The 26,208-nt window shown below is 41.7% G+C and overlaps 1 protein-coding gene across 26 annotated transcripts in view; it reads right to left on the bottom strand.

The window, feature by feature from the left end:
• Positions 1-26,208, bottom strand: part of Rbfox1 (RNA binding fox-1 homolog 1) — a 2,144,901-nt gene that overhangs the window by 72,730 nt on the left and 2,045,963 nt on the right. For 21 of the 26 annotated variants that reach the window (XM_041676152.1, XM_041676174.1, XM_041676172.1 and 18 more), the window contains one exon: positions 9,773-9,853. The exons of the other annotated variants lie outside the window; for them this stretch is intronic. In XM_041676152.1, the coding sequence (XP_041532086.1) occupies positions 9,773-9,853 (81 nt within the window). The remainder of the gene's footprint in view (positions 1-9,772; positions 9,854-26,208) is intronic. 26 annotated transcript variants of the gene reach the window in all.

Here is a 26,208-nt window from a genome sequence, read left to right as displayed (position 1 = left end):
AAAGCCACTGTTCTGCATTGAGATTAATAACCAAATGGAGGATGCAAGATAGTAGTCACTTGAAAAAAGGCTGCTGGCTGCCAAGCCCTTCCCTTCAAAGATCTGGGGGTATAGCAGGGAACGATGGCACAAATCCATCACCCCAGCTCTCTGGAAGCTGAAGCAGGAAGATGGAAAGTTTGAAGCTGGCCTGAGCTACGTTGTGGGCCACATCTCAAAGTTAAGGAAGAAGCAGCAGTCGTCAGATGCTCAGGAAGTCACCTGTTCTATTTTCTAGGGAGACAAAATAATCAGCACCCACCAGGAGAAGAAGGTGCTATGGCTGTGACCCAGTCAGAGTAAGCCCGGCTCAGACGTTGATGGAGCTGGGGTGATAGCAGTGGGGAGCAGAAATGCCAGTGAATTTATTTATTACATATTTTACTATTATATTTAAATTTATATTATATATTAGATATTTTAATATTTTGCACTTTTGTGTATGTGTGTGGATATGTGCACACATATGGTTCCCTGCTGGGGCCAGAAGCCTCCCATCCACTACAGTTGTAGGCAGCTGAGAGTCTCCTAATGTGGGTGCTAGGAACTGAACTTGAGTTCTCTGCAAAAGCAATATACACTCTTAACCATTGAGCCATCTCTTCCATCCATGAATCTGTTCTTAAAATCTGTATCCAGGAATAATACCTAAATGGGGGTCAGGACTTTAATTTAACCACTTTAATAATTATCTCATCATGAATTAGATCCAAGTATGCTCCACAAATATATGACTATGTCACAACTAAATGTACTGTTCTCTATAGAGTTAATGTGTGCCAAAAGGTTAATATCTTTCCTTCCTTTCTTTCTTTCTTTCTTTCTTTCTTTCTTTCTTTCTACCTTTCTATCTACAGCTATATCTAGATAGATAGAGAAATTTAAGATCTCACTGATCTTTTTTTATATTTATTTATTTATTTATTTATTTATTTATTTAAGATTTCTGTCTCTTCCCTGCCACCGCCTCCCATTTCCCTCCCCCTCCCCCAATCAAGTCCTCCTCCCTTGTCAGCCCAAAGAGCAATCAGGGTTCCCTGCCCTGTGGGAAGTCCAAGGACCACCCACCTCCATCCAGGTGTAGTAAGGTGAACATCCAAACTGCCTAGGCTCCCACTCACTGATCTTATGCAGCTCCTCCAGAAATGTTATGGGAAACCATCTCAGAGGCAACCAGGAAGCTCTCCAGCACCAACAACAAGAGAGAAAGCCAGTTCTGTCAACCGATATGTCAGGAACACGGTGACACTCATGTGCCCTATCTGAACTGAGCAGAGTCTGTTGATTCTTTCTGTACTGAGGAGAGAGAAGCAGCTAGGAGTTCATTTTTGTCCTCACTTTAGTTACAGAAAGCAACAGCAGCTCCCACCCGTGGTTTGAGACTACAGTTGGGGCAGCTTTGATTGGTGTCTGCTTCTGCCAAGTAATTTATTGTTTTGGGGGTGTTACGCAGTCACTTCCATAAAACCGGAGGTCAGTATATTAATTAAAGGCATTCCATGACCACTTGCCCTTGAGATTCATAGAACTGAATAAAGTAGGCAATGATTCTACAGTTTGATAACATGGAGGAGTCTGGATATTTGCATCTAATTGCTTAGTTGTCTATGGAATAGGACTACAGGTAAAACTGCCTCCTTAATGTTTATCTTTACTGTTTGTCCCTCATGGCTGGAAGGATCAGCTGTGGTCCCCTTAGAACGATGAAAGCATCCTTGTATGTATTGGCAACAGATGAAGCTACACAGACATTTCTGCAGAAGCATGCATCTGCAACGCTCCTCAGCTGGGGTGCTTTTCTGTTCAGGGGCTTGCTGCCCACTGAAACACCTCCTTCTGCTCCAGAGCCCATTGCTGAAGTCCTGATGTTCAGGGAATGTTTGGAGAAGGGGTTTTGGAGAAGTGGTTAAGTTTGGGTGAAGGGGCCCCCAGGAAAGGTTTGGTTAGAAAAAGATCCACGTGCTAGCTCCTACTTACTCGCTTTGTCACATGAGGGTGTAAGAAGGTGGCCATCTGAAAACTAGGGCAAGAGTCATTATCAGAAGCCAACCATGACCACACCTTGATTTTAGATGTCACCTTCTTGAATATTAGAGAATAATCTGCTGTCTGGGCTGCCCACTCTATGGTATTTGCTATGGTATTACACTAAGGGCTTCCTCATAGAGATTTTAAGAATCTACAATGAAATTTAAATCTGACAACACGAGAAAAGACAGATATATCTTTCTATACAATTAAAAATGTGTAATAGCATGTGAGTAACATAAAAAATAACTATACAATCAATACCAATGCTTGCACAAACTGCAGTAATGAACAATGAAAATAATTGGAATTCACAAAAGGTTAAGTAAAGTTGGCAAGTAAATGTGTAAAAGACGGTGTATATAATGAGGAAGAAACTCATGCAAAAGAGAACAAAGAGAGATGCTTTCTTCCACCTGTATTGTTTGCAACGCTGATAAGCCCCAAAGTATGCCATTGCAGAGGAGCCTGTTGAGATGGGCTCAGAATTCCATGACTGGGGCTACAGATGAGGACTCTGAAGTGTGTGTAATGCTTGTGCAAGGCTGCTATATGTCTACCACAATCTTGGTGGGGAATGAGGAAAGTGTGGCTTCGTGTGTCAGGATCTGAGTGATGGTCTCCCTGAAACAGCTTGGCGATGTCAAAGAGGCTTCAGGGGTGATGGTCACAGAATGTCAAATAAACCCATATGTGATGATATAGAATACACATATAGTGTGATTGTGAGTACTTGTCTCTACATGAAACCACAGGACAGCTTTCCTTGCCTGTTGCAGAGTATAGTCTTCACATTACTTGGGAGGAAAAATGAATGATCCAGGAGACCACATAGATACTCTACAGGCTTGTAGAGGGACGTTGTTCCAAACATATGTGGGTTTGCTTCCACATGTAAAATTTCAGTTTTTAAAAAGAAAATCTATTCATAGACTTACAAGCAAACAAAGCTGATAGCATTTACTGTCATAAACAAAAGAGTCAACCAAGAGACATGACTCCACTTGCTCACCCAAATTATGAGTGGGTTTCCCTCTTTGTCGAAGCAGTGTTTGCCTTCCCTATAGCATTGCTTTCGTCTCTAGCACTTGAAGCTATCTGCCCTTTCTCTTCTGCCTGAAGCTGAACCTGGTGTTAACGAGCATCATGTCGGGATGGGGTAGGCATCAAGTTGGTCACCAGCCTGGCCCTGCCCAACTCCAAACTTCTCTGAAAGGATCTCATGCGTCACAGCATGTCTAACACCATTCTAGTAAATATGTTACATCGGTAGGAACAAATCCTGCTTAAATTCTTGATTTCTTGCTCTGACTTTAATTTTGGTATAGAATGTATAAAGTATATCTTTTTTTCTGAACGTGGTTTATTGGGGGCATATGGAAGCCTCTACAATGTCTCTGACACTTTGCAGTCAGCATGAAGTGTGGGGTCAGATGGGAAGAGCAAAGGGACTGGGTTGTACTGACAGGCAGTCCCAAGTGAAAGATTTCCCCCTTAATGCTGTTAATAGCCTGGGTTCCATCGGGAAGATTTACTTAGAAGAGGAAACATTATGCAAAAGTGCATCCTAAAAAGCAGATGACTTCAGATGGAATTATTTTCATTACAGACTCAACCAGCAGGATTCCCTCAAAAGCTGTCTCCCCTACTGCATGAAAGGGTGTTATTGACATGATTATCTATTGGCTAAGAATATAGACAATTTAATTTGAAAACATTTAAGGCTAATTTAAAAATGGAGAGAAACTCTTTTGAGAAGTCTGTAGATTTATACCCCATTTTTAATTGGGATTTTTGTTTGCTTGATATCTAGTTTCTTGAGTTATATATTTTTGATATTAACCCTCTATCAGATGTGTCATTGGTAGAAATATTTTCCCATTCTATAGGTTGCCCCTTTGCCCAAATAATGGTGCCCCTTGACATGAAGAAGCTTCCTCAATTTCATAAGGTCCCATTTATTGATTGTTGTTCTTAGTCCCTGCACTATCAGTGTTTTATTCAGAAAGTCTTTTCCTGTGCCAGCATGTTCAAGTCTATCCCCTACTTTCTCTTCTATCAGGTTCAGTTTGTCTGGTTTTATTGAAGTCTTTGATCTATTTGGACTTCAGCTTTGTTCAGGGTGATAAGTATGGATCTATTTGTAATCTTCTCTATGATGACACCCAGTTTGACCAGGACCAGTTGTTGAAGGTTGAAGATGTTATCCTTTTTTGTTCCAGTTTGTATTTATGGCCTCTTTAGAAAAATCAGGTGTCTAAGGGTGTGTGAATATATGTCTGGGACTTCAGTTTGATTACAATGATCAACAAACCTGTCTGTTCTTGCGCCATCACTATGTTGTTTTTATTACTATAGCTCTGTATACTTGAAATTGTATGATCTGAGAAATACTTAAAGAAATGCTCAATATCGTTAGCCATCAAAGAAATGTAAAACAAAACTACTTTGAGATTTCATCTTCTGTCAGAGTGGTCAAGATAGTCAAAACAAGTGGCAGCTCACTTGTTTTGTGAGGATGTGGAATAAACACTCACTCATTGCTGGTGGGAGTGAAAACTCATATAGTCACTATAGAGGCAGTTTCTCAGGAGGATGGGAATCGATTGACCTCAAGATACAGCTATACCACTCTGTAGCATATCCCCAAAGGATGCCTCAACCTACCACAAAGACACTTGCTCAACCATAATCATTGCTGCTCTGTTCACAACAGCCAGGACCTGGAAACAACCTAGATGTCCCTCAACATGAGAGCAGATGAAGAAAATGTGATAAATTTATAAAATGGAGTATTAGTCAGTCCTTAAAAAAATAATATGAAGTCATCCTGAGTGAGGTATCCTAGACCAGAAAGACAAATATGGTATGTATTTGCCTTTATGTGGGTAATACGTTAAATCAATTAAAACAAAGCCACAGTCTGTAGAAGCACATAGGATAAGGAACTAGAGGGAGCAGATAGATCTCCTTGGAAAAGGAATAGAATAGATAATTATGGATGGACGAGGGCAGGGGCTGGGGTAGGGAGGGGGCAGAGAAGGTTGTGAGAGGGAATACAGAAGAGACAGGTAAAACTAAGGGGAATTTAAGCGGTAGTATTGAAACTTAATACAGCAAAACTTCCTAAAATATATGCATTTATGAAGACAATCTAAATGAAATCACCAAATGATGGGAGATACAGAGCCACAACTGTCCATCTTTTGTTACCAAAGAAGTTTCTAGTAGTCGCATTGGATTATTTCTAATTGAATTTTTGGTCAATGGGGCCCCTTGGGACCTCAAACACCCTTGGCTATATATAGGTTGCTCTCCACAAACTGACAGCAAGGCTCTGTGGCTGAAGACAGATCTACACAGCTCACGGAACATGGAAATGTCAGTCTGGTGCCTACAAAGAACCTCTGCCCCTCTGTTCCAGTGTGTTTGGTACAGAAGGATACTCTGTATGCTACCAAAAAACAAACATAAAGGCTTAGCCAGTCTCAGATGCTTTGATTTAATGTGGTATACCATCTGGAAGACGTGCTAGAGCAGCGGTGGTGAGCGGATCAATAAGGCCACGTCATTAGATGGAACCCATACCAGCACTGCTTTGGTGAACAAGAACCTGAGACTAGATAGCCCAGGGACCTAGGGCTAATTAATAAGCTAAATAATTCTGGTCTTAACAACACCAACAGTGATCAAATGACTCCTAATGATATTTTGCGATATTCATAGGCCAGTACCTTGTTCAGCCATCATCAGAGAAGCTTCCCACTGCAGTTGCTAGGAATATTGATACCCACATCCAGGCATTATGCAGAGACCTTGGAACACTCAGTACTAAAAGGGTTATCTCCATCAAATCCTTCCCCTTGGAGCTCAGGGAACCCCATGGAAGAGGAGGCAGAGAGTAGGATGGCGGGCACTAAGGAAACAAAGGCCTCTAAAGCAACATAAGCAAAGCTCATATAAACTCACAGAGACTAAAGTAGCACACACGTGGCCTGCATGAGTCTGCACAAGGTAATCTATATCTATATCTATCTATCTATAAATATATAGAGATAGATACTTATAGATAGATAGATAGATAGATAAGATAGATAGACCTAATTGCTTCTAATTAGTGTTTTTATGGGATTCCTCTGAGTATGTGATTGAGCGAGTCTCTGATTCTTCTGCTTTCTTTTAGGCTCTTTTTTTTCTGTTGGTCTGTCCTATCAGACTTTGATATAATAATTTTTGTTTAGTCTTATTATATTTTTATATGAAAAGTGAATGAACAGAATCTAGTCACTCAATGAATGAAAACCTAGCCCCCAGGTAAAGGTTATTGACGGAACTGTCATTCATACCTCTGGGAGTGGGGAATCAGTATTCTTCAGCAGAGTGACAGCTCCAGAAGAAGCCTCATGTGCAGGAGCACCTGACCAGTATAGTATATAATGGGTTACATATCAGTCAGGGATATTCATCTATTCATTTAGTGTGTGTGTGTGTGTGTGTGTGTGTGTGTGTGTGTGTGCGCGCGCACGCTTTTATTTGGCTACAGTTTGGTAGTTTTTGTTCTTTTGTTTTGTTTTCTATTTATGTTGTTTTTCTTGGTTTGGGGGAAGTTTGCTGTATTGGGTTTTTGCTTATTTTATTTTTTTGAGAAAGAACTTAAAGTTGGGTAGATAGGGAATCAAGGAGGGCCTACAAGGACCTTGAGGAGGGAAGAACATGGGTAAAGTATATTTAAATTTAAAAATTGCTTAAATAATAAAAATATAATAAAAAAGAGAAAATGGGAAGACCCCTCAGACTGACAAGCAGTATCTGAGGTTAGCTTACAAGAGAACAATTCACAGTCTAAGTGCCATATACATTTTTTTTCCAGGAACACAACTGTCAGTAAACAATGAGAAAAACTTGCATTCTCAATTTCCCTGAAACATTACTTAGAAGTAGGAGAAAAGAAGGCAGGGTTCCTAGGAAAGACTCCGCATCATCAGCCCTCAGAGGCAAGGCTAGATGTGTGCTCCACCGTGTGAGATCCTGGCCTGAGAGAAAGTGGCCTCACGGGTTGGTGATGGTTTGGGCAGAGCCACAGCATTGCTCTAGAGAGCGTGTTTTCACCTGGTAAGAAAGAGGAAATCCAGATGAATCTTGCCAAGGTGCCAGCTCTCTGCAAACAGCTGGATCAAAAAGCAATGAAGGGGAAAGGAAGCCTGGGCAGTGTGCCCAAGGGTCACAAATAACCTTTCCAAGTCACTAGTAGAGAGTTCCTCGCTATGACAAAACACTCACCCAACTTTCCAATCCAAATACCACTGCTTAAGATAAATACCCAGGGAAGAATCTTAGTGGAAGAAAGTAGGTTGTGCTTTTTATAAAAAAATAAAAAAATGAAATTAGTTATTAATTGCTTCCTTTAAGACGGCTATAGAAAAGGGCATTGATTTTTAATATATTTGAAAATAATTGCTATGAACCTGAAGATTCAACAATTGGGGCAACAGATTAAAATATAATTAAACAACAGCATAGGAGAAGGCCATTATCATAATTTCTAAAGGTCACATGGCCAATCTGTGACAATAAAAAGTTGAAAATACGTAGGTGAGATGACCGATGTGACTTAGAAGAGGAACCGGCTGAGCTTGTGCAATCGTGCAATCGTGCACGTGATATTAAGACTAATGTCACCATAGAGTCTTAGTACTGAAAAAGACCTTCTGCGCGAGTGCTTAAAGACTGCTTCTGTAGACTGTGTGTAATGGCTTAGAATATCAGGCACCTATGAAGAATATATATCTAAATAATATAAAATGCACATTGTCTTTCTTTTATTTTGAAGACAGGTTCTTACTATACAGCTATAAGCCTGGCTGGTATCAAACTCACCTGCCTCCCTAGTTCTCTAGTTCTGGGATCAAAGCCATGTGCCATCACATCTGGCAGCAATACACATTTTCACTCAGTTTGGTTTTACAATCCCAATAAAATGGGGAAAGATAGGATCTGGCTTGTGGCTTTTGTTTGCTGACTCCTGACATCCTTCCCTCCATTAATTTATCAGAGCGTTTGTATAATGTTTCTATGTTTGGTGTATAAAACCTGCCTCCATCTTGCTTTAGAACTGCTAGACAGATCCAAAGGAAACCTTCCAGGTGTGTCTGGTTCACTCCTGAAAAACGACGGAAACATATCACACTGGTAGACAGAGCCATTCTGCCCAACACGCTAACTGTTTGCCCGGTGAGAATAACTAACACGATGGATTCAAACCCTTATTGTTCTATAAGATGGGTAGGTAGAGAACTTGTTCTGGGAGTTCTGTAGACCAGCACTAACACTATGCAGCAGCTCTTCTCCAGATAAGAGTAGAGACAGGAAGGGCAGGCGAACAGGAAGAACCAAACCTGTCTGTAAAGGCCCTGGACGGTGAGTAACTCGCTGTCGTCGGAGCCCTCCACTTCCTCTGTAAAACAAGCTGTGTAGTACCTACCTGGAGCAGGCATGAAGAAGGCTACCATTTACAGTAACTCACAAGGGACAGTTTGCTTCCATTCAGAAAGAACAACTTTTTTTTTTTTTATCAGGGTTAGACTTTCTCAGGGCACGGGAATGTACACCCCTCATTGAAACAATTCCAACCTGGGTTTGAACATGAAATAGCTGCCCGTTCCACAAACACTCAGTCTGTCCCAGGGCTGTCGTTATCAGTGGGTCCCAGGGGACCTGTCTAGTTTGTCCCACTCTCTCATTTTGGGAATTGAGGTGTCAGGTTCTTCCCAGGAGTGAGGATTCTCTTCTGCCTTCATTTTTGTGACTGTCATGAGCTGCCACTTCCACTTTACCCTTCTTTATCCCGTTTGGAAGCCCAGTCCTTCCCAAGGACCTACAGACTAACTTTTGGACATCAACAGTGAAGGGGACACATTTGCCAACTAGGGGACTCTCCCAGGACTATATATAGTGCCTGCTTTAAATAACAAATAAAGAACACTTACTAAGAGGAAAAAGGAAAAGACCCACAGGGCCTAGGTATGGCTTTAGTTGTCCAGTCTGATCTGGACATCAGGTAGGGTACTTCCTAGGCCTTCCTTCTAAGCTTATGTTTCCTTTCCTGCCACTGCCTCTCTGCAAGTGTATTTACATATATGTGTATTTATATAATACTTAAAATTTTATCAGAACATTTGTATCCAGTTCAACTAGAAGAACCTTAATTTATCTGCCTTCACTGTGGACTTCTGAGCCTTGAAAACTAGCTATCAATTGGTCATATTTCCTACAGTGAACCTTCCATCTACAAAGGGACAGCTCAAGACACCTCCTACACTATGGGGGACTTTTGGATGGTTTGCACATTTAAAATATTTTACCATTAATTTGCAGAACTGTGATTAATGCAGCCAATGGCCTCCTTTCCCACAACCTTCCTCACCAACCAATGCCCATGTACCATCATGACAGTCAGTCACGACAGGCTTAATGAAGGATGGGTAATACATATCAGGAATGTGGGCTTACTGTGAATGGGAGAAAACAGAGGGATTTAGGTACTAAGGCAATGAAAAAACAGGCATGTTTATGAAACTCCACTCTACCCGATGGAGAGGACACCCTGAAGGAGATGAAAGGAGAGGTGGAGACTTACATGGCAAGGAGATGAACGAACTCATATATACATATCACAAAACAAAAAGAGCCACAAGTGTGGGCTTACTTGCAGAAGTATATACAAGTGAACTGGGGCCACTGTACATGGAAGATCCCTCCTGGTTGGCCTGGCACAACAGCACCGTGCCTACGAGAGAGAGAAAGAGAGAGAGAAAGAGATGGCGTCTGGTTTGGGGACAGCATACAATTATCTGAGAGCATGGTAACATAAATAAGAAAGGCAGAGAAATGAAAACACATCTCAGAGCATAGGAAGCCAAAGAGACCAGAGGAAACCCACCCACTTCCACACCCCCAAATGCATGCCATGCCATTTCACATGAGGGTTAACTAAGGTGTCTAGTTAGTGTTGTACAGCCCACTTTCATACCAGCAATGGGAGTGATATGGCATTCTCAGAGGGGATCTTAAGAAATAGCAGCAAACCCATTGTTCATGCCCCTGGAAGCATCCCCCAGTAAATGCATTTGATCCTACCCACCCCAAAAAAGGAAGTACAAGAGAGACCTTGGAAGGGAATTAGTATGAATGGGAGGAGAAAAAGAGAAGATAATGGAGGAACTAATGACAAAATATATACATGAAATGTCATAATGGAAGTCTTTATCATATGTAATTAATCTATGCTATTTTAGACAAACTTTTAAAATAGCAATAAGAACCAGACAATAAACTGGATGGAAACACCCCTTAGCTATGCAATCTTTATAAGTCATTGTGCCTCGCTAGGCTTCCGCATTTCTATCTGAGAAATAGGGATAAATAGGTATATTTACCTTCCAAACGTGTCCATAGCAAGGGCTATCATGTAATAATTACTCCACAAATGGGAAGTACAGGTATTGATTTGTTTCGAGGCAATTTTTCCCACCCCTGCCCTAAATGTTTGTCCTGGTAGATATCTGACTTCTTTAGGGGAAGGGTAGGAGAAAGGCAAGCAGAAAAGAAAGCTATATGTTGTCGCTATAGCTCCTCCTGGATGCATGCCCAACATCATGAGAGATGACTGCTGGCCTACTTGCTTCAGGTTGCATCCTAGGAGCTCTCTGCCTCCTGCTGCGGAGTGGGCTTAGCTGACCTGCAGACTGCCAGGCACTGCAGCCTGGGCTTGCCTCCGCCTGATTTAAGTAACAGGGCAGTTGGCTCATCCCTGTAAAATGGAAATTTACAGCAGGGTGGAATAGGAGCCCTGAGACATTTCCTTCTGGGCCATGCTTTGAACCACCCACCCACATCAAGGAGGACTGCCCGAGGCCTCTTTGGAGTGTTGATTTGCCTCTGCTACTGCTGCTAAAGTCCAACTCAAAGATTGCAGAGAATGACCTGGGCTTGGTGCACACGGGGTAAACCAATGAAGGGTGCTGGAAAGACCTTCCTGTGGTTTCTGTTGACTTCCCCGACTCGGCAGGGTTAACCTTTTTCACTTAATACTGCAGATAAATATTATCTTCCATGAAAGAAGTCTATCTCAGGGGCACACTTCAGGAGCAAGGCCATGCTGTAGAAGAGGCCTATCATCCTGTCCTCCATGCTACCAAGGCCAATAGACATGTAGTAAAAACTCCCAAGAGTCATTTGGGTTCCAGAGACAACAAAGCTGATGATGTTCCTGCCTGCACTGTGCACCGTTCAACCTCTTCATGTCGTATCATGAGACATGATTCATCGGAAAGATTCTAACAATTTTCCTCCAAATCCCAAGCCCATCTTCTCCCTGTGCTTCTCTAGAGATTAAAAATAATTTTCTGGTTAAAATAAACCTGTGGGGTGGGGCAGCAATCTACATCAAGTATCTTCTATTGCTCTTCATCTTTTTGTTTTGTTTTGTTTTGATGAGGTCTCTTACAGAACCTGAGATAACTAATTCAGGTAGGGTTGACCAGAAGTCCACTGAGCTTTTGATGTGGGTCCTGGGGATCTGACCTAAGTGCCCCTCATGTTTTTATGGCATGTGTTTCACCAACCGAGCTATCTCCCTGGTACCCCAAAACAAAGGTTTTGTTAAAGTCGAAATCCATCTCTTCCTCTGCGTGTCACCGTCTCTATTAATGCTATTCCTGTCACTCAGAGAAGGAGCTCAAATACATCACACCTGTCTTATGTTTGTTCTTGGAGAAGAGCCATCCACCCCTTCTTTTCCTTTGCACTCAAAATAGTCCTGGCATTAAAATGAACCCAACTGGAGGCTTGAGAGTCAGTACTTTAAGAACTTGGGTGGGCCCTTGTCATGATCAACTTCTGCTGAATTGAATTCAACTTCTCCTTTTTACTTTATTAAATGTACTGTATAGCTCGCCTTCCATCCACATTTCTGGTTGCAATGGGTGACTGGCAAGGGAATGAAGAGCAAATAACCACCAGTGAGGTGGGAGGGGGCATCTCACCTGTTTTTTGCTCATTGCTAAAAATCGTACGGAGAAATGTAGGTTACTATAGGACACGGAATTAGTTATGATTCTGAATCTTCAACGTGAAGATCCTGGTAGACGGATTTTGAGACAATTCCCACCACTCTTTCCTATGCATTCCTGACTAAAATTCCACCTTTACAACAAGACCTAAAGTTTTTGGGGGGAGGGTGTGCCGAAATTTCAGAAAAGGGAAATCATCTAATTTTAGCCAAAACACAGCTAAAGGCCATTTCGGTATCTGCTATTAAAGCTCCCGGGTCAAGTTTCAATATCCTCAGTGCAGTCTGTAGAATTCCACTGAGACCCAACACAGATTCGGAATTGAAAACTAAACCTCGGCAGGGCTTAATGAAGCTCTCTCACTCTTCTCGAGCTGTGGGCCCTGAGACACCACCAACCTAGAATCATGTCTTTGAACTCCCTTAGTAGTAAAACGGAACAAAATGGAGCAATCTTTATGCAATGATTTTGACCTTTTGTAAAACACAATCTATGCTTGGTCATAAGACCTGGGTTTTATTTTACCTAAGAACATCCTCTAATTTAATTTGCAAAGCACTTCTAGAGAGTTCTCTTCCCACTTCGTGACCTCTGCTTTAAAGGAAATCTTTGGATCCAATAAAAACAAAGCAACCCAGAGGAATGGGGCAGCCTCCGTGCATCTCAGGGAGAGGGCTGGCTAATGCATGTTTGTTTTAAAAAGTAGGTCAAGTAGCTAATAGAGGTACAACCAGCCCTATAAAGACTGTTTACAAAATCGTTGGAAGCACTTCTCAATACAGCATATACACAGCCTCGCAGAGTTCCTTGAATTCTGTCCTCTGTCTTCTGTCTTCCTCCAACAGCTAACAGAGACCGCGGCAAACACTGAGGACCAGCATCTGTAGCCACAGGGTGCCTGTATCTGTTCCTACACATGATCTTCCCGGGCTTATTAAACTCTTTCAACTTATTAAACTCATTGAAGAGTAACAATGGGTCCAAATTAGACTCCTTCCTAACCACACTGCAGCCAGGGCCGACATCACTAATCAGCTCTAAGATCACCTATTCATTCTGAACCTGGCCACTGGCAGTTGCTGGCAGTTGATGTAAGCTGTTAGAAAGGAGAGATCTCTATGCCTTCTTTGTACTAACCCTGAGTTAAATCAGATGGAATTGGCCCTTCTACCTCTGACAGGAATGAATTTAGAAATTGCATATGGTGCAGCTCTTTGCAAAGTTGTCTTCGCCTGTCTCCCTTCTGCAGGGTTTCAAAGTGAACTCTTGCAGTTCTAGTCATCAGGAGTGAATTAATTACTCCCTCTATGGTCCTACCATATTCATTCTAATCCCTTATTTACATATGGGTTCCCCTGCAGAGCCCCCTAAGCAGGGAAATCACACTCATCATTTTACCTCTGACCCTGGGCAGGGACTAAAGAGGGGAGGTGAATTAGGACACATTGTTTTTCATGATCTAGTTTTATTTTCCTTGCTAAAAATAGTGCCTTCTCCAGCCAGCCTCTTTAAGAGGTGCCTTCTACTTCTTTGTGTTTGTGGCTGGAAATTCATTTGCTTGGAGCTCAAATATGCTCTCAGGTTATCTCTAAGATACTCATCTATTTTGCCTTTTCCTTGTGTTTTGTGTGTGTGTGTGTGTGTGTGTGTGTGTGTGTGAAAGAGAGAGAGAGAGAGAGAGAGAGAGAGAGAGAGAGAGAGAGAGAATATAGGTAAAGATGCTTGTTACTAAGGAAGGGCTGAGGGAGCGTAAGAAGTTCACTGAGCTCAGCTGGCTTTCTTCCTTGGGTCGTTTAGGGGAAAGATGAAGCTGTAAGATGAGCACACAGTGTTCAGTGTGCAGGGATTTGTGTGTACAATGTGTCAAGTGACTCCCTAGCTCCAGAAGCTATCTGTAGAACTCCTTGTGGGTGTGTTTGTTTCTAAAACACCTAGCATACTACTGTACTATCCTTTCTAAAACTCACATGATCGGGGACAAAGACAAACACCTAGCATACTATTGTACTATCCTTTCTAAAACTCACATGATCAGGGACAAAGACAAATACAAGCAAGAAAAAAAAAGAAAAAGAAAAAAAAATTAAGAAATGGTTCTGAGCGGGGACCTGGACCTGTGTCATCAATTGTATGATTCACTGGGATTAATGAAATTAATAAGCTATTTCAGGACAATTTTCATTAACTATAATTATGGCTGGCAAGAATGATTTTTTTCTTTCTGCTGTCTGCAGCAGACAAGACTGAAACAGCTTAGTATAGTTCATTAATACCAGAAATATTTTGAATTCGGCTGCACAGGGAGATGGGGAGGATCTAGAGTAGTTATGAGAGGAGAAAATATGATCAAAATCTATTGTAGGATAAATTAAATTAAAAAAGAAAAAATGTATGTATATGTATGTGTGTTGACATGCATGCAAGTGTGTGTGGAGGCTAGAGAACAACACGGAATACTGGAAGTTGATACTCAGGCACCATGATTTTTTAAAAACATGAGGCAAGTTCTCTCACTGGCCTGGAGCATGCCCAGTAGCCTAGGCTAGCTGGCCAGAGAGCCCGAGTCCTTCTGTCTCCACTACGGCATGGCTGAGAATATAATACACACAACTATGATTAAAAACAAAAACCCTGAAGGCTGAGAACAGAACTGGGGTCTTTCAAATAGTGTGGTTTCTTTAGTTTTTTTTTTTTTTTTAGACAAAAAAGCCAATTGTCGGTCATGCCAATTCTGGAGGAGAAGCAGCATCTCTGGCTTCAGTGATAACCTACTTCGTCAATGCAAATGTTTGCTTCTCGCCTCTATCGTTATTGGGTGATTTTTAAAACCTTTAAAAATTAGCTCGAATGTAGAAAATGATTCTAAGTTAATAACCCAGCTGAGGACACTGAGACATGGGCACTCTGCTGAAGCAGAAACCGGCCAACATCTTTGTATACAGCACTGGACTCTAATCCATTACGGGGAGCTAAAATAACTTGGGGGTAGTGGGAAATGGGGTCTTCTTCCAGACACTACCCCAAGGGGTTCTAATTGAGAGGTTCACCATTTACATAACCCAACAAACAGCAACCACACAGGGATGCACAGAGGAATAGAAGTGTCCGCCTGGCTTGAGAGATCTAAATATTTTCCCCTCTTACTTGTTTGTTGAGAAACAGTCTGATGTAGCCGAGGCTATCCTCCAACTCACCATGTAGCCAAGAATGACTCTGAACTCCTGATTTTCATGCAGCTAGGTTTCAAGGGCTGGGAATGGGGGGATTACAGGCATATGCCACCACATCCAGTTTCTGAGGTTCTAAGAATTGAACCCCAAGCCCTTCTCTGAACAAAATGCAATATTCTTTTTGTCCTTCCCATTTAACACATAATAGATAGCTGCCTTTGCTCTCACCCTGGGGAAGAGTCATCTCTTCTCTGTCACTAACTCAGTGAACTGTGGAGGTGGGCAGCTAGGCAGTTGCCAGCTACATGATCCTTGAGAAGGCCCTGTGGGTTTTCCCACCAAAGGAAAGGTGTATAGTACTCCTCTCTGCTATGGAAGAGACTGAATGTCACAAAACCCATGTGGTCCAGTCCTAAGCCTCAGGAGTTCAGAGCCTGGGATTCCAAGAAATGATCTTCAAATATTACAGCTGAGTTAAACAATGCTATATTGGTGGAGCCTCATAGAACAAGAGTGCTGCTCTCTGAAAGGGCAATTTGATTAAAGTCTTGCAGAGAGGGAAGACCAGATGGATGTACAAAGGTGCAGCCATTGTCACAAGCTAAGAAAGCCTCCAACCCACCATCACCTCACTCTTTTGCTGCTATTCTTCAGAATTTTGAAAATCATTATTTGGCTACCCTATCTGTGATGCCTTGTGAGGTGGCAGCAAGCTAGTGCACACAATAGTCTCCTCACTCTCCTGACTTGAGGGCCAGCTTGTCCTCCCAGGTGGCACCTTACTAGCCCCAAACTTCTGCTAGATTCAAAGGTTTAGACTGTTACCATTAAGTCTCCAAGAGAACAGATTGTTTCTAATTGACAAATGAATCCAAGACCACAAAGAGCAGTGGATACTTCTAAAGACATACATTCTGGACATCAGACTAGCATTAAGCTAACACTACTATGGTAGCTTCTGGAAGGCTGGTATGCTGGCCTTCCAGAAGCAGAATGTTCTTATACCAGCCCGAGAGATATGACTCTCTGCAGAACTACAACAGAGCTCTCAGTACATGGATATTTCCATTTCTCTGAGCACAGATGTCACTGGGAAATGTTGCGTGTATATATAATTCTTATAAATCAAAATGTGTTTTAATTGTACTGGGAGATTTCCATATTTAAAGGGGCCCTGGAGCAAATCTATTCTGTAAATAATCCTTCAACCTAATTTATTTTTGTAAGTTTTGATTTTCATAATATTCATAAAGAAATGCATCATTTCTTATCTTCCCTTTCACTTCTTAATTTGGCACAATTTTTAGGCATTGCATAGAAGTTCCAAGAATAGTTCCAAGAACCTGTTTACTATTTTCTCCCTGATCATTTGTATAAAATTTCAAGAAGCTCACTCTCTTAGCAAATTTTAGTCTACCTGTGGCTTAACTCAATATGAGATTAAGATTAACAACAATAATTCCAGAAGTTTCTTGTGTGTGTGTGTGTGTGTGTGTGTGTGTGTGTACATGCACACTGTACCTGTGTGCACAAGGGTGTGCAGGTCAGAGGTCACCATTGGGCATCTTTCCAAGAGCTGAATGTTTTTAACTTTTCCGAAAGGGTCTTTACTGGTCTGGAGATCAACAAGAAGGCTGGTCTGGATGCCTATCTCATTCAAGAATTCCTGCTTCTGCCTTCCCAGTGCTGGTCTTCTAGAAATCATTTTGGCCTGGAGACCACATTACCAATTGAATTTGTTTCCCAGAATGCATAAATTTCCCAAGGAACCATCAAGAAACTCCAATTCCTCTTTGCACCGTCATCTACCCTTAAGATCCTGTAATAGCAGAACTATTAGCTAGGCATGGTGGCACATACCTTTAATCTCAACACCTGGGAGGCTCAGGCAGGAGGATCATGAATTCTAGGCAGGCACGGGATACATTAGTGAAACCCTGTCTCAAGTACAATATGGATATAATTACAATTATACCCATTTCATTTCACAGATAAGAATACAGAAACACAGAGAGATTTAGGATCTTGCTGACAATCACACTGATTTGTGGAGCTGAGTGCAAATGAATTCAAACAGATCCTTCAATTTGAGGTTTAAATATTTCCAGTGAATTATATCATCTTCAGGTAAATCTGGCTACACCAATTTTTATTATGTTCTGTACACTAAGACTCAGCTTTACACAGTTGAAAAGGAATTAAAAGGATATCATTGTTGATCAGTAAAGTGGGCTTAAACTTGTTTCAGTGTCCATCAAAAAGTTTTATTGACTTATAGCATTGACTCATTGAGTCATCCTGATAACAGGATTGTTTTTCTAAAAAACTGCTTCACATTTTTTTTTTTGACTCACTGTTAAAATCTGTGAGCCAATGGGTGTGGTGGTGGAGTAGAAATGATTCGACTGGGTCCAAATGGATGTCTAGCAACTGAGCAGCAGCAGAAGCAATGAAAATCACTTTTATTTCCTAATGTATAGACTTCAGGGATACAAGGGCCCACCCACAGAAAGGGGCTCCATGCATTTCACACCCTGCTATGCTGTGCTGTCTGGTGTTTCCCATGCAGGCTGCTATCCAGCAGGTCAGGGCTGTGACCTGAGGTTCTGCCCTCTTTCTTCCCCACTTTTCCTCCCCCATCACATCCTTGGGAATATGGCTGGTCCCTAAAACAGGTAAGAGTCTCAAAAGCTGTTTGGAGAGGCTCCCCAGGTCTCCTCTTTAAACTCTACATGCTACCCCATAACTCCGTTTTAGGATGCTCCGGCTAAGTTTATGGACTGAAAAAGCCCAACATCTTTAATTGCCTCCTTAAGAGAAAATAAATTTCACTTCTGACTTTCTCAGAAAGTAACTGCAGCAGTTACTTAAATATGCTTCCCAGAAACACACACACATGCACACCTACATGCACATGAGAGAGAGAGAGAGAGAGAGAGAGATATTTAGAGAGAGAGAGAGAGAGAGAGAGAGAGAGAAGAAAGCACTTAAGTATTCACCATAGAATAAAAGCAAATGTAATATTTCAGGTAGTAAAATTTATTCTCGAAGATGACAGAGAACTATTAATAACATCCAGGGTTCCAATTGTCTTCATATCACATGCACATCAAAGAAATATCAGAAAGGCCCAAATAGATGCTTCTTTTTTTTTCCCCAGGGAAAGCATCAGTAATATTGGGGTGTTTATGTCTTAGAATGATAAAGGGCTTAATATAATGATTACTGTACATCGATTAACCTTTATATCAGATTTGAATATGTAACCCATTAACTAATTTAATCTCTGAAACAATAACAGCCATTGGCATTATTCTTTGAATAATCCTTGCTTAGTTTCCATAATGGTATACAGTTAATGAAAACCCCATTAAAATGTTGCATGTGGCATAATTAATTCTGGCTGTTTTCTTTTGGTGTAAATAGCTAATGTAGATACTGAATTCTGTTTTCCTCTGGCCTTATTAATTTTTCATAAGCCAATATTTTGCCTGTAATGGGTTGTAACAGCTCTAAGGAAGTTCCAGAAACACATTAACTCCTAGCGATGTGGTTCACCCAAGTGTGATTGTGCCATGTGTGAGCTGCTTCTTCAATACAAAGACATTTTCAAAAGAACAGTGAAGGGGAAGAGTAGGAGATATGCTTAGTGCTCATCTGCTGTTGCAGAGGACCTGAGCCTGGTTCCCAGCTTCTGGACCTGAGCCTGGTTCCCAACCCCCGGACCTGAGCCTGGTTCCCAGCACCTGGACCTAAGCCTGCTTCCCAGCACCCGGCTACCACTGGGCAGTTACAACCAACTAAATTTTTGACTCTAGAGGATCTGATGCCCCTGGCTTCCGAGTACCATTGCACTCCGTTGCATATACCCTCCCCACATACACATAATACAGAAAATACCTTTTAAAAATTAAAAGGCAATAAAATAGTTTTGTTTTAAGTTTTCAGAACACATAATTAACACAAAGGATATGATAAAATATTTGGCCAACTTGAGTCTACTTATCCAACAACTTAATTAGTTGGACAGATAGGAGTAGCTATAATTCCTTTTTGGAAAGAATATTTAATGTGGGAAGCAAACATGCTAATCTAGAGCATTGAATACTTTATAATCAAAGGGTAATGCAACACAAATAGCTCTAAAGACATTCTGGTAATTCTCTTGTCTAGAAAGAGGCTTAGATGGAAGAAAACTGGTTCTATGATCACTTGTTTTCTGGCCCTAGCTTAAATCAAGTGTTCAATTCAGGGGACTGAAGAGTAGAGGTTGGGGAAATGAGGTTTTCTTTTGTGTGTGCGTATGCGTGTGTGCGTGTTTGTGCGTGTGTGTGCACAGAGGACAAGGAACAGTCTTGAGTGTCATTCCTAATTTTCTTTTGAAGACAAGGCCTCTCTCTGGCCTGGAACTTCACCTGCACACAGAACTGACTGGCAAGGGAGCTTCTGAATTGATTTTACCTCCTCAGTGCTGGGATTATAAATAAACACTGATACTGTCATTTTTATAAAAGTGGGCACTACAGATTGAACTCAGTTTTTCTTAGCATGGGTTTGGGGGATCAAACTTAGGTACTTTGTGGCTGTGAAGCACTGAGCCATCTCCCCAGTGCAGTAACAGCCTTTATAAATAATCATATCTGTCTATGCACATTTTTTAAAAAGTAAACTTTTAATATATTGTCTTAAAATTTCATATGTATATATAGTCCATTTTAAATGATTCATTTTTCTCTTTTTATTTTTTTCATGTTTAAAGTTGACAAACGACGAACGTCTTAAGTCATTATAGAGTCCCCCAGCAGAGTGTGTATTAGTAGACTCCCGTTCCGTTCATCTCACCTACCTCTGCTATTCGCAGTGTCCCTTAATGATCTCTTCCCAAGTTCCTCCCTTCATGCCCGATGTGTCCTCTGCCCACCCCATCCTTCCTCATCAGACAGCTCTGAGTGTATATGGAGGCGTAGGGGACCAGCAGACACTGCCGTGTGTTTGGGACCAGCAGACACTGTTGTGTGTTTGTTTTTGACCATGCTCTCAATGACAGCCTACCCCTCAGAGGACACACTCCAGAATGCGTATTCCCGCCTTGTGGTATTTTCAGCAACATTTCTGGTGAAGACATCCTCTGATCTTAGTAGATCAATACTCCTCAGCCTTTGGAAAGAACTTAACTTCGCCCAGAAATTCCCACCTGTGGTAACAGATAAAGATCGACTCCCTCTGTCTTCTTTATTCCATTAGAATTTCTTACTGGAGTCGCAAGTTAAAGGTTGAGGGATACCCTGGGACTCTCCCAACCTTCCTATCTCTGCAGTCAATTTTTTCTATGTTTTTTTTTTTTGTCAGATGAACTCCTATTCACCCTCAAAGACCCCATCTGTATCACTCTTTCAGTTCCTAATGCAGGAACAATGACTGTTAGCATTGGTGTGCAAGTGTGCATAGGCATATGCGCGAAAACTCCATGTCGTTGGTGGGAACTATGTGCATATGCTTGTGTTTATGTGTATGTATGCAAGCTCCATGACATTGTTGTGTGTGTGTGTGTGTGTGTGTGTGTGTGTGTGTGCATGCGGTATCTATTTGTACATTGAGTATACAGTTTGGTATTCTTCAAAAACCCTTATGTATTTGAAGGAAAGCATAGTTCATCTCTGTTACCTTGGCTAAGTGCTTGACCTTTGTTTCATAACTTCTTACTAAAGAATGAGTTAGGATGAAGAGATGGCTCAAAGGAAAAGGCACAAGCATAAGAACCCAAATTTGAATTCCCAGAGCCCACATAAAATCTGGACCCTGTGTTCCAAATGAGAGATGGGAGGTGGAGGCAGAATCCCTGTAAGCCCACTGACGAGCTAGCCTCAAACAGACAACCACCGACAACAAAAACAGTGACTCTGATTTCAATTACACAATCACACACATTGAGCTCACATACAAAGGATACTGGACACATACTACGTATATGTGGGCAGGATGAATGAGTTAATGGAAACAAACGGGTGGCATTTTTTAAGTTAGCAGTGACCTCATTCTTTGGTCATTCCATGGTGAGTCCAGCACAGCTATGGTGCACCATTGGAGTTCTGTGCATTCATGTGAAGCCTAATCAAACAGTGGAACCCTAACAAAATCCTTGAGAGGCACCCTCTCTGTGTGGCCTCCATACAGCTCTTCTTACACCAGAAATATCCTGCCCTTTGCCTTCAGAGGAGCAAGCCTTGACAGACTTCTCATGCAGCAGAAAAAGAGCACATTTCTTTAAGAAATGCATTTATTTTAACCATCTCAGCAAGTCCTGATCCTATCTGAAGATCAAACCCCCCCCACAGGCTTCATCAAAGATGAGCTGTGGTCCCTGTGTGGACCAGGGAAGGACACAGATCAAAAATTAAGGCCAAATGTGGGCCAGGATGGAGTAAAATCTGATAAGACAGATGGGGGGGGGGGGGAGAAGAGGGCGGGAAGCAAAGTGAGTCTCATCCCAATGAGGAGGCGAAGGTAAACAGATGGACAAGATAAGGTCTCTGAAGTGGAACATTTCCAGCTGAACATCCGCTGCTTGGGGACAGAAATATGGATGCCCCGGTTCCAGCTCACTGAATTGCACTGCATTTGAATTTAGCCGATGTGTAAATTACACACAGCAAACCAGAGCCAAAGGTCACTGCTGGCGAGAACATTCTCTTTAAGGGCATAGCTCAGCATCTAAGTCAAGCCTTCCTCACGGTGGGGATGTCAAGACATTCCTGCCATGAGGGATGTTGAAATATTTACTGCTTGGAGGGCTTGGAGCGGCAGTGGAGACCTGCAAACATACACCACCATATTGCAAGGCGCTCAGGTTGTATGCTAAATTGCATGGTTTATATCACACCAAGTATTCTGGGCGCAATCTTCAAACACAAAGAGATGTGCCTGGGAACACAGCTACTCTGGCCCAGTTTCCTTTCATGGTATGCTAATAAAATTCCCAGAAAAAAAAGCAGCTTAACAGAAAAGGATTATTTGGGCCACAGTTCAAGGGTAGAGTCCATCAAGGTGGGGAAGGCACAATGACAGGACCTGGACACATGGGTCCACAGTTAGCAAGCAAAGCGCAATGAGTAATCATGCTAATTTTTCATTCTCCCCTTTATCCAGTCTGGGACCTCAACTCATGGAACAGTGCCCCCTATATTCTTCCATCCCAATTACCGTAGTCCAGACACCCTCACAGGCAAGTGCTGATACTTGTTTTTGAGGTGATTCTCTTGTCAAATAGACATTCAAATATTCACCTTCACACCATGACCTCTGAACAGTCTTAGATTTTGCAGATGCTAACATTCAAAATACAGGGGAAAAGCTAGCTACAAAGAGAGTCATGCTAAAGCACATAAAAGGTCATCCTTTTAAATGTACTGTGCTCAGTGAAGGGCAAGTGGGAAAGGGGTCCCATGCCACCTTCCTCTAACCCAGTTCTGAGATGAATCATAGCTCACAGTGGCCAAACGCTCCTAGAAAACCCATACACTTGTAGAGATAATCCAAGGTCAAATACACCTGCCCTCTTGAGATAAGCAATCACACAGTGCTATATCCCAACTCTCTGTTTTTAAACTTCACATTGAGATCTCAATCCACTATTCCATCTCCTGTTCCCATGTGATATGGTACAGGGCCTGGCTCCCTGGTATGGACATAGCCAGTCGAAGCTACTTCAGTGATCACACTAATCTCTTAAATTCATATCTTACTTTGGAGTCAGTGAGGTTCTCCTGCCCTCATTATTGTCCCTGATCCTACCCATGACCTTGGCATCAGCTTGCTTTAAGAACTGCTCCCCTTTCAGATGGGACTCTACAGGCCAGGAGGCCCTTTCTTTTAGAACCTTCTTATTACCCCCTCCCCTTCAGAATAAGCAACAAATGCTTTTAGATGTGTCAACCTAGTCCTTCCCTTCAACAATACTGTTAATGAGAGTGATTGCCCACAGGGCCACATTTCTCCCCCTCCTCCACCATCTTAGCTTTCCACTTGCCATAATCTACCTCACCTTATTTTCTTTCCTTTCTTTCTAATGGTAACCTTTCTCATCTTTGAGACATAACCCTATCTTTGATCTGCAATTCACTAGAAGTTCCTTTCCTTTCTCTATTGATTGTGTCTCCTGGAGTAATGTAGCTAAATTGCAATTTCCCTTTGCAGGCTGGGTGTTCTCGCAACCCAGGAGTGAGTTATGTGTGTTCAAGTGCTACATCTTCTGAACCTTGTTAAGCTGTGCCACCTTCTAGCCCCACTGATGGAATATTTAATCACAGAAATGAGCTGGCTGATATGATATACAGTGTGGGGAAGCTCTGTCCTGTGGATCTTACGGGCAATTGAGGATCAGAGCAGGGCCATTTGTCAGTACTACTGTGACAACATTGAATGGCCTTCTGTTTCTTATTTATTTTCCTTCACTTATTATGGATATTAAAGGTATATTGAATCAACTGCTTTACTGGATAGGTAAACAAGAAAACACTACATTTTCAAGTGGTGAGGATTTCTTAGATGCGCGCGTTTGGGTGTACACATGTCACACATGAATGGGTGCTGTGCATGTACATGCAGAAGGAACAGGATAGGTGTTGCTCTTCAGGAACTAGCCACCTTGTTTTTTGAGACTGGGGCAGGGGGCTTGAGAAGTAGGCTAGAGTCACTGGCTGTGAGGTTCCAGGAACCCATTTTTTTTTCTCCTTCCCTAGACTGAGAGGATAGGCAAGTGCCAGAATGCCTCACTTTTTAACCTGAGTTCCGGAGATTGAACTCAGGTCCTCATCCTGCAAGGCACGTGCTTTACCAGCTAAGTCATCTCCTCAAATCTCAAAATATTTTATTAGAAAAGGCAAATAGGCTCCTCTCTGCTCAGTGATATGGTAAGAATCCCTCACGAGTCTTCTTTATTCTGATTCTTAGACATGCGCTATCTAATTATACCCAGTAACTTGAGGAATACCGATGGGGGCAGATACCCACACATATCCCATTTCTATTAGCACCCCAAATTTTATTTAAGCCTGAAGATGGTGTGGCCATACATATTGGTCAAAATCGTTAAGACCCATCTGTGCCTTAATTGACTTATCAATCATTTGTCTTGAGAATAAACCTCACAGGGTCTAAAGATAATTAGACTTGGGGAAATAATCAATGCTGCTTAGCTTTATATGAAAACACCCACCTGTCTTTGCAAAGATTTATATCTGTTCCTAGAATATGCAGATTTATGTACATTTGCTTCAGCACGCTTGCATTCAAAACGAATTTAAAAGAGTTCATAGTATGACTGGAGGTGAAACCAGAAAAAAATACACCCTCTAAAATGAAAAACCTTTTCAAATGGCTTTCTAAATGCTTCCCAGGGTTGTGTGTATGTGTGTGCGTGCAAATGTCATAATCTATCAAAGCAAATTAATACTGTTCAGCTAGTAATTAAAGGTCTTCATTAAGAAGTACGCCCTCACTCCCCACCCCCATCCCCATCCGACATCAGCAATAAAAATGCACTGGGGGGCATCAGAAGGTTCTATAGGAAAATCAATAACTTGCCATTTTATAATTAAAAGAGAAAATAAATGTTAGGGGAAAGTCCACTAAATTAGGAAAATTACCTTTAGGAGAGATTGAAAATATTGATTTTAATTTACAAAATCTGTGAACTTTCCATGGCCCATTTTGAGAGACAATTGGAGGCTGGATGGTTCATTCTGCATAAGCTTGAGGAAAATCAATAATTATGCTGCGGGAGTGTCATGAAATCTGTCACGAACACATCTTAGACTGAGAAATGACTAATGAGTCTGGCTTTCCATCTCGGACATACATAGGGATGACCTATGAAATCCAAAGCAAGCAATGACAAGGTCTTTATTTCTGGTATGAGCCACCCTTCATACTGCAAGCGAAATCCAGACTCATTCTGTAGCTAAGGAAGTTTAGATGCTTTGTCAAACTCCTAGCATGGGTATGCAGCTGGAAGGTATAGGTCATCAGACCCAGACTTCATACTTGTATGTGAAGTCAGCATTTTGCCAACTGAGCTAATGTCTCAGCCTCTCTTTTCTTTTCTTTCTTTATTTTTCTCTTTCTTTCTTTCTTTCTTTTTTTTTGTGAAACAGGGTTTCAGTATATAAGCCCTCAAACTCAAGGCAATTCTCCTGCCTCAGCCTCCCAAGTGCTAAGATGCAGGTGTACACTTCTATGCCAGGTTCCTTGTTAAGAAAACAAACAAACACACAAACAAAGTAACAACGACAACAACAAAATCCAAGACTTTAATTTACTGAGCAAACCTCATATGAATGACATCATCGGTCACTCGGGTTTCTTCAAGATGGTCCTCACCCAACCAATTCACATACCTAACTGTGGTGGTGCCGCTACGGCAATAGAGACAAGTTGGTTTGTCTCACTTTTCTGGTTTGGACAGTGGAATGACCACAGGCCACAGCCACAGAAATGTAGACTTAATATTCATAAAATATAAAAACTCATGGTATCCACTTACAAAGGATTCAGCCCCTGAGATTGAAAAAATAAGCAAACAAAAAAAAACCCACTTTTCTGTTAAATCCTAAAGGAGATGTACACTCTTTGTATAGGGTTCAAGCCCCACGTTGGGCGCCACTCTTTTGTGCTTTAATTTGCAAAACCGCAACAAGGATTTAATACAATCATGTATGGAGTGTGCTAAGACTAGTGCCAGACTACAGAAAGTACTGAGTACTCATTACCCCTCCAAACTTGCTGTCCTTCTCTACCCCAGGGACCTCTCTGCCTAGCCTGGGCTTTGATCTAGTATCAACTAAGTTTGATGCTGTTGAAGGAATGCAGACTCCTTTATGCGTGCGTATGTGAGTCTAAGCCTG

The sequence above is a fragment of the Microtus oregoni genome, unplaced genomic scaffold (assembly GCF_018167655.1).
Source record: "Microtus oregoni isolate MIOR12 unplaced genomic scaffold, Mior012 000027F_ref0000203, whole genome shotgun sequence".
Classification (NCBI taxonomy): domain Eukaryota; kingdom Metazoa; phylum Chordata; class Mammalia; order Rodentia; family Cricetidae; genus Microtus; species Microtus oregoni.
This window is presented reverse-complemented; position numbering and strand designations above follow the sequence as displayed.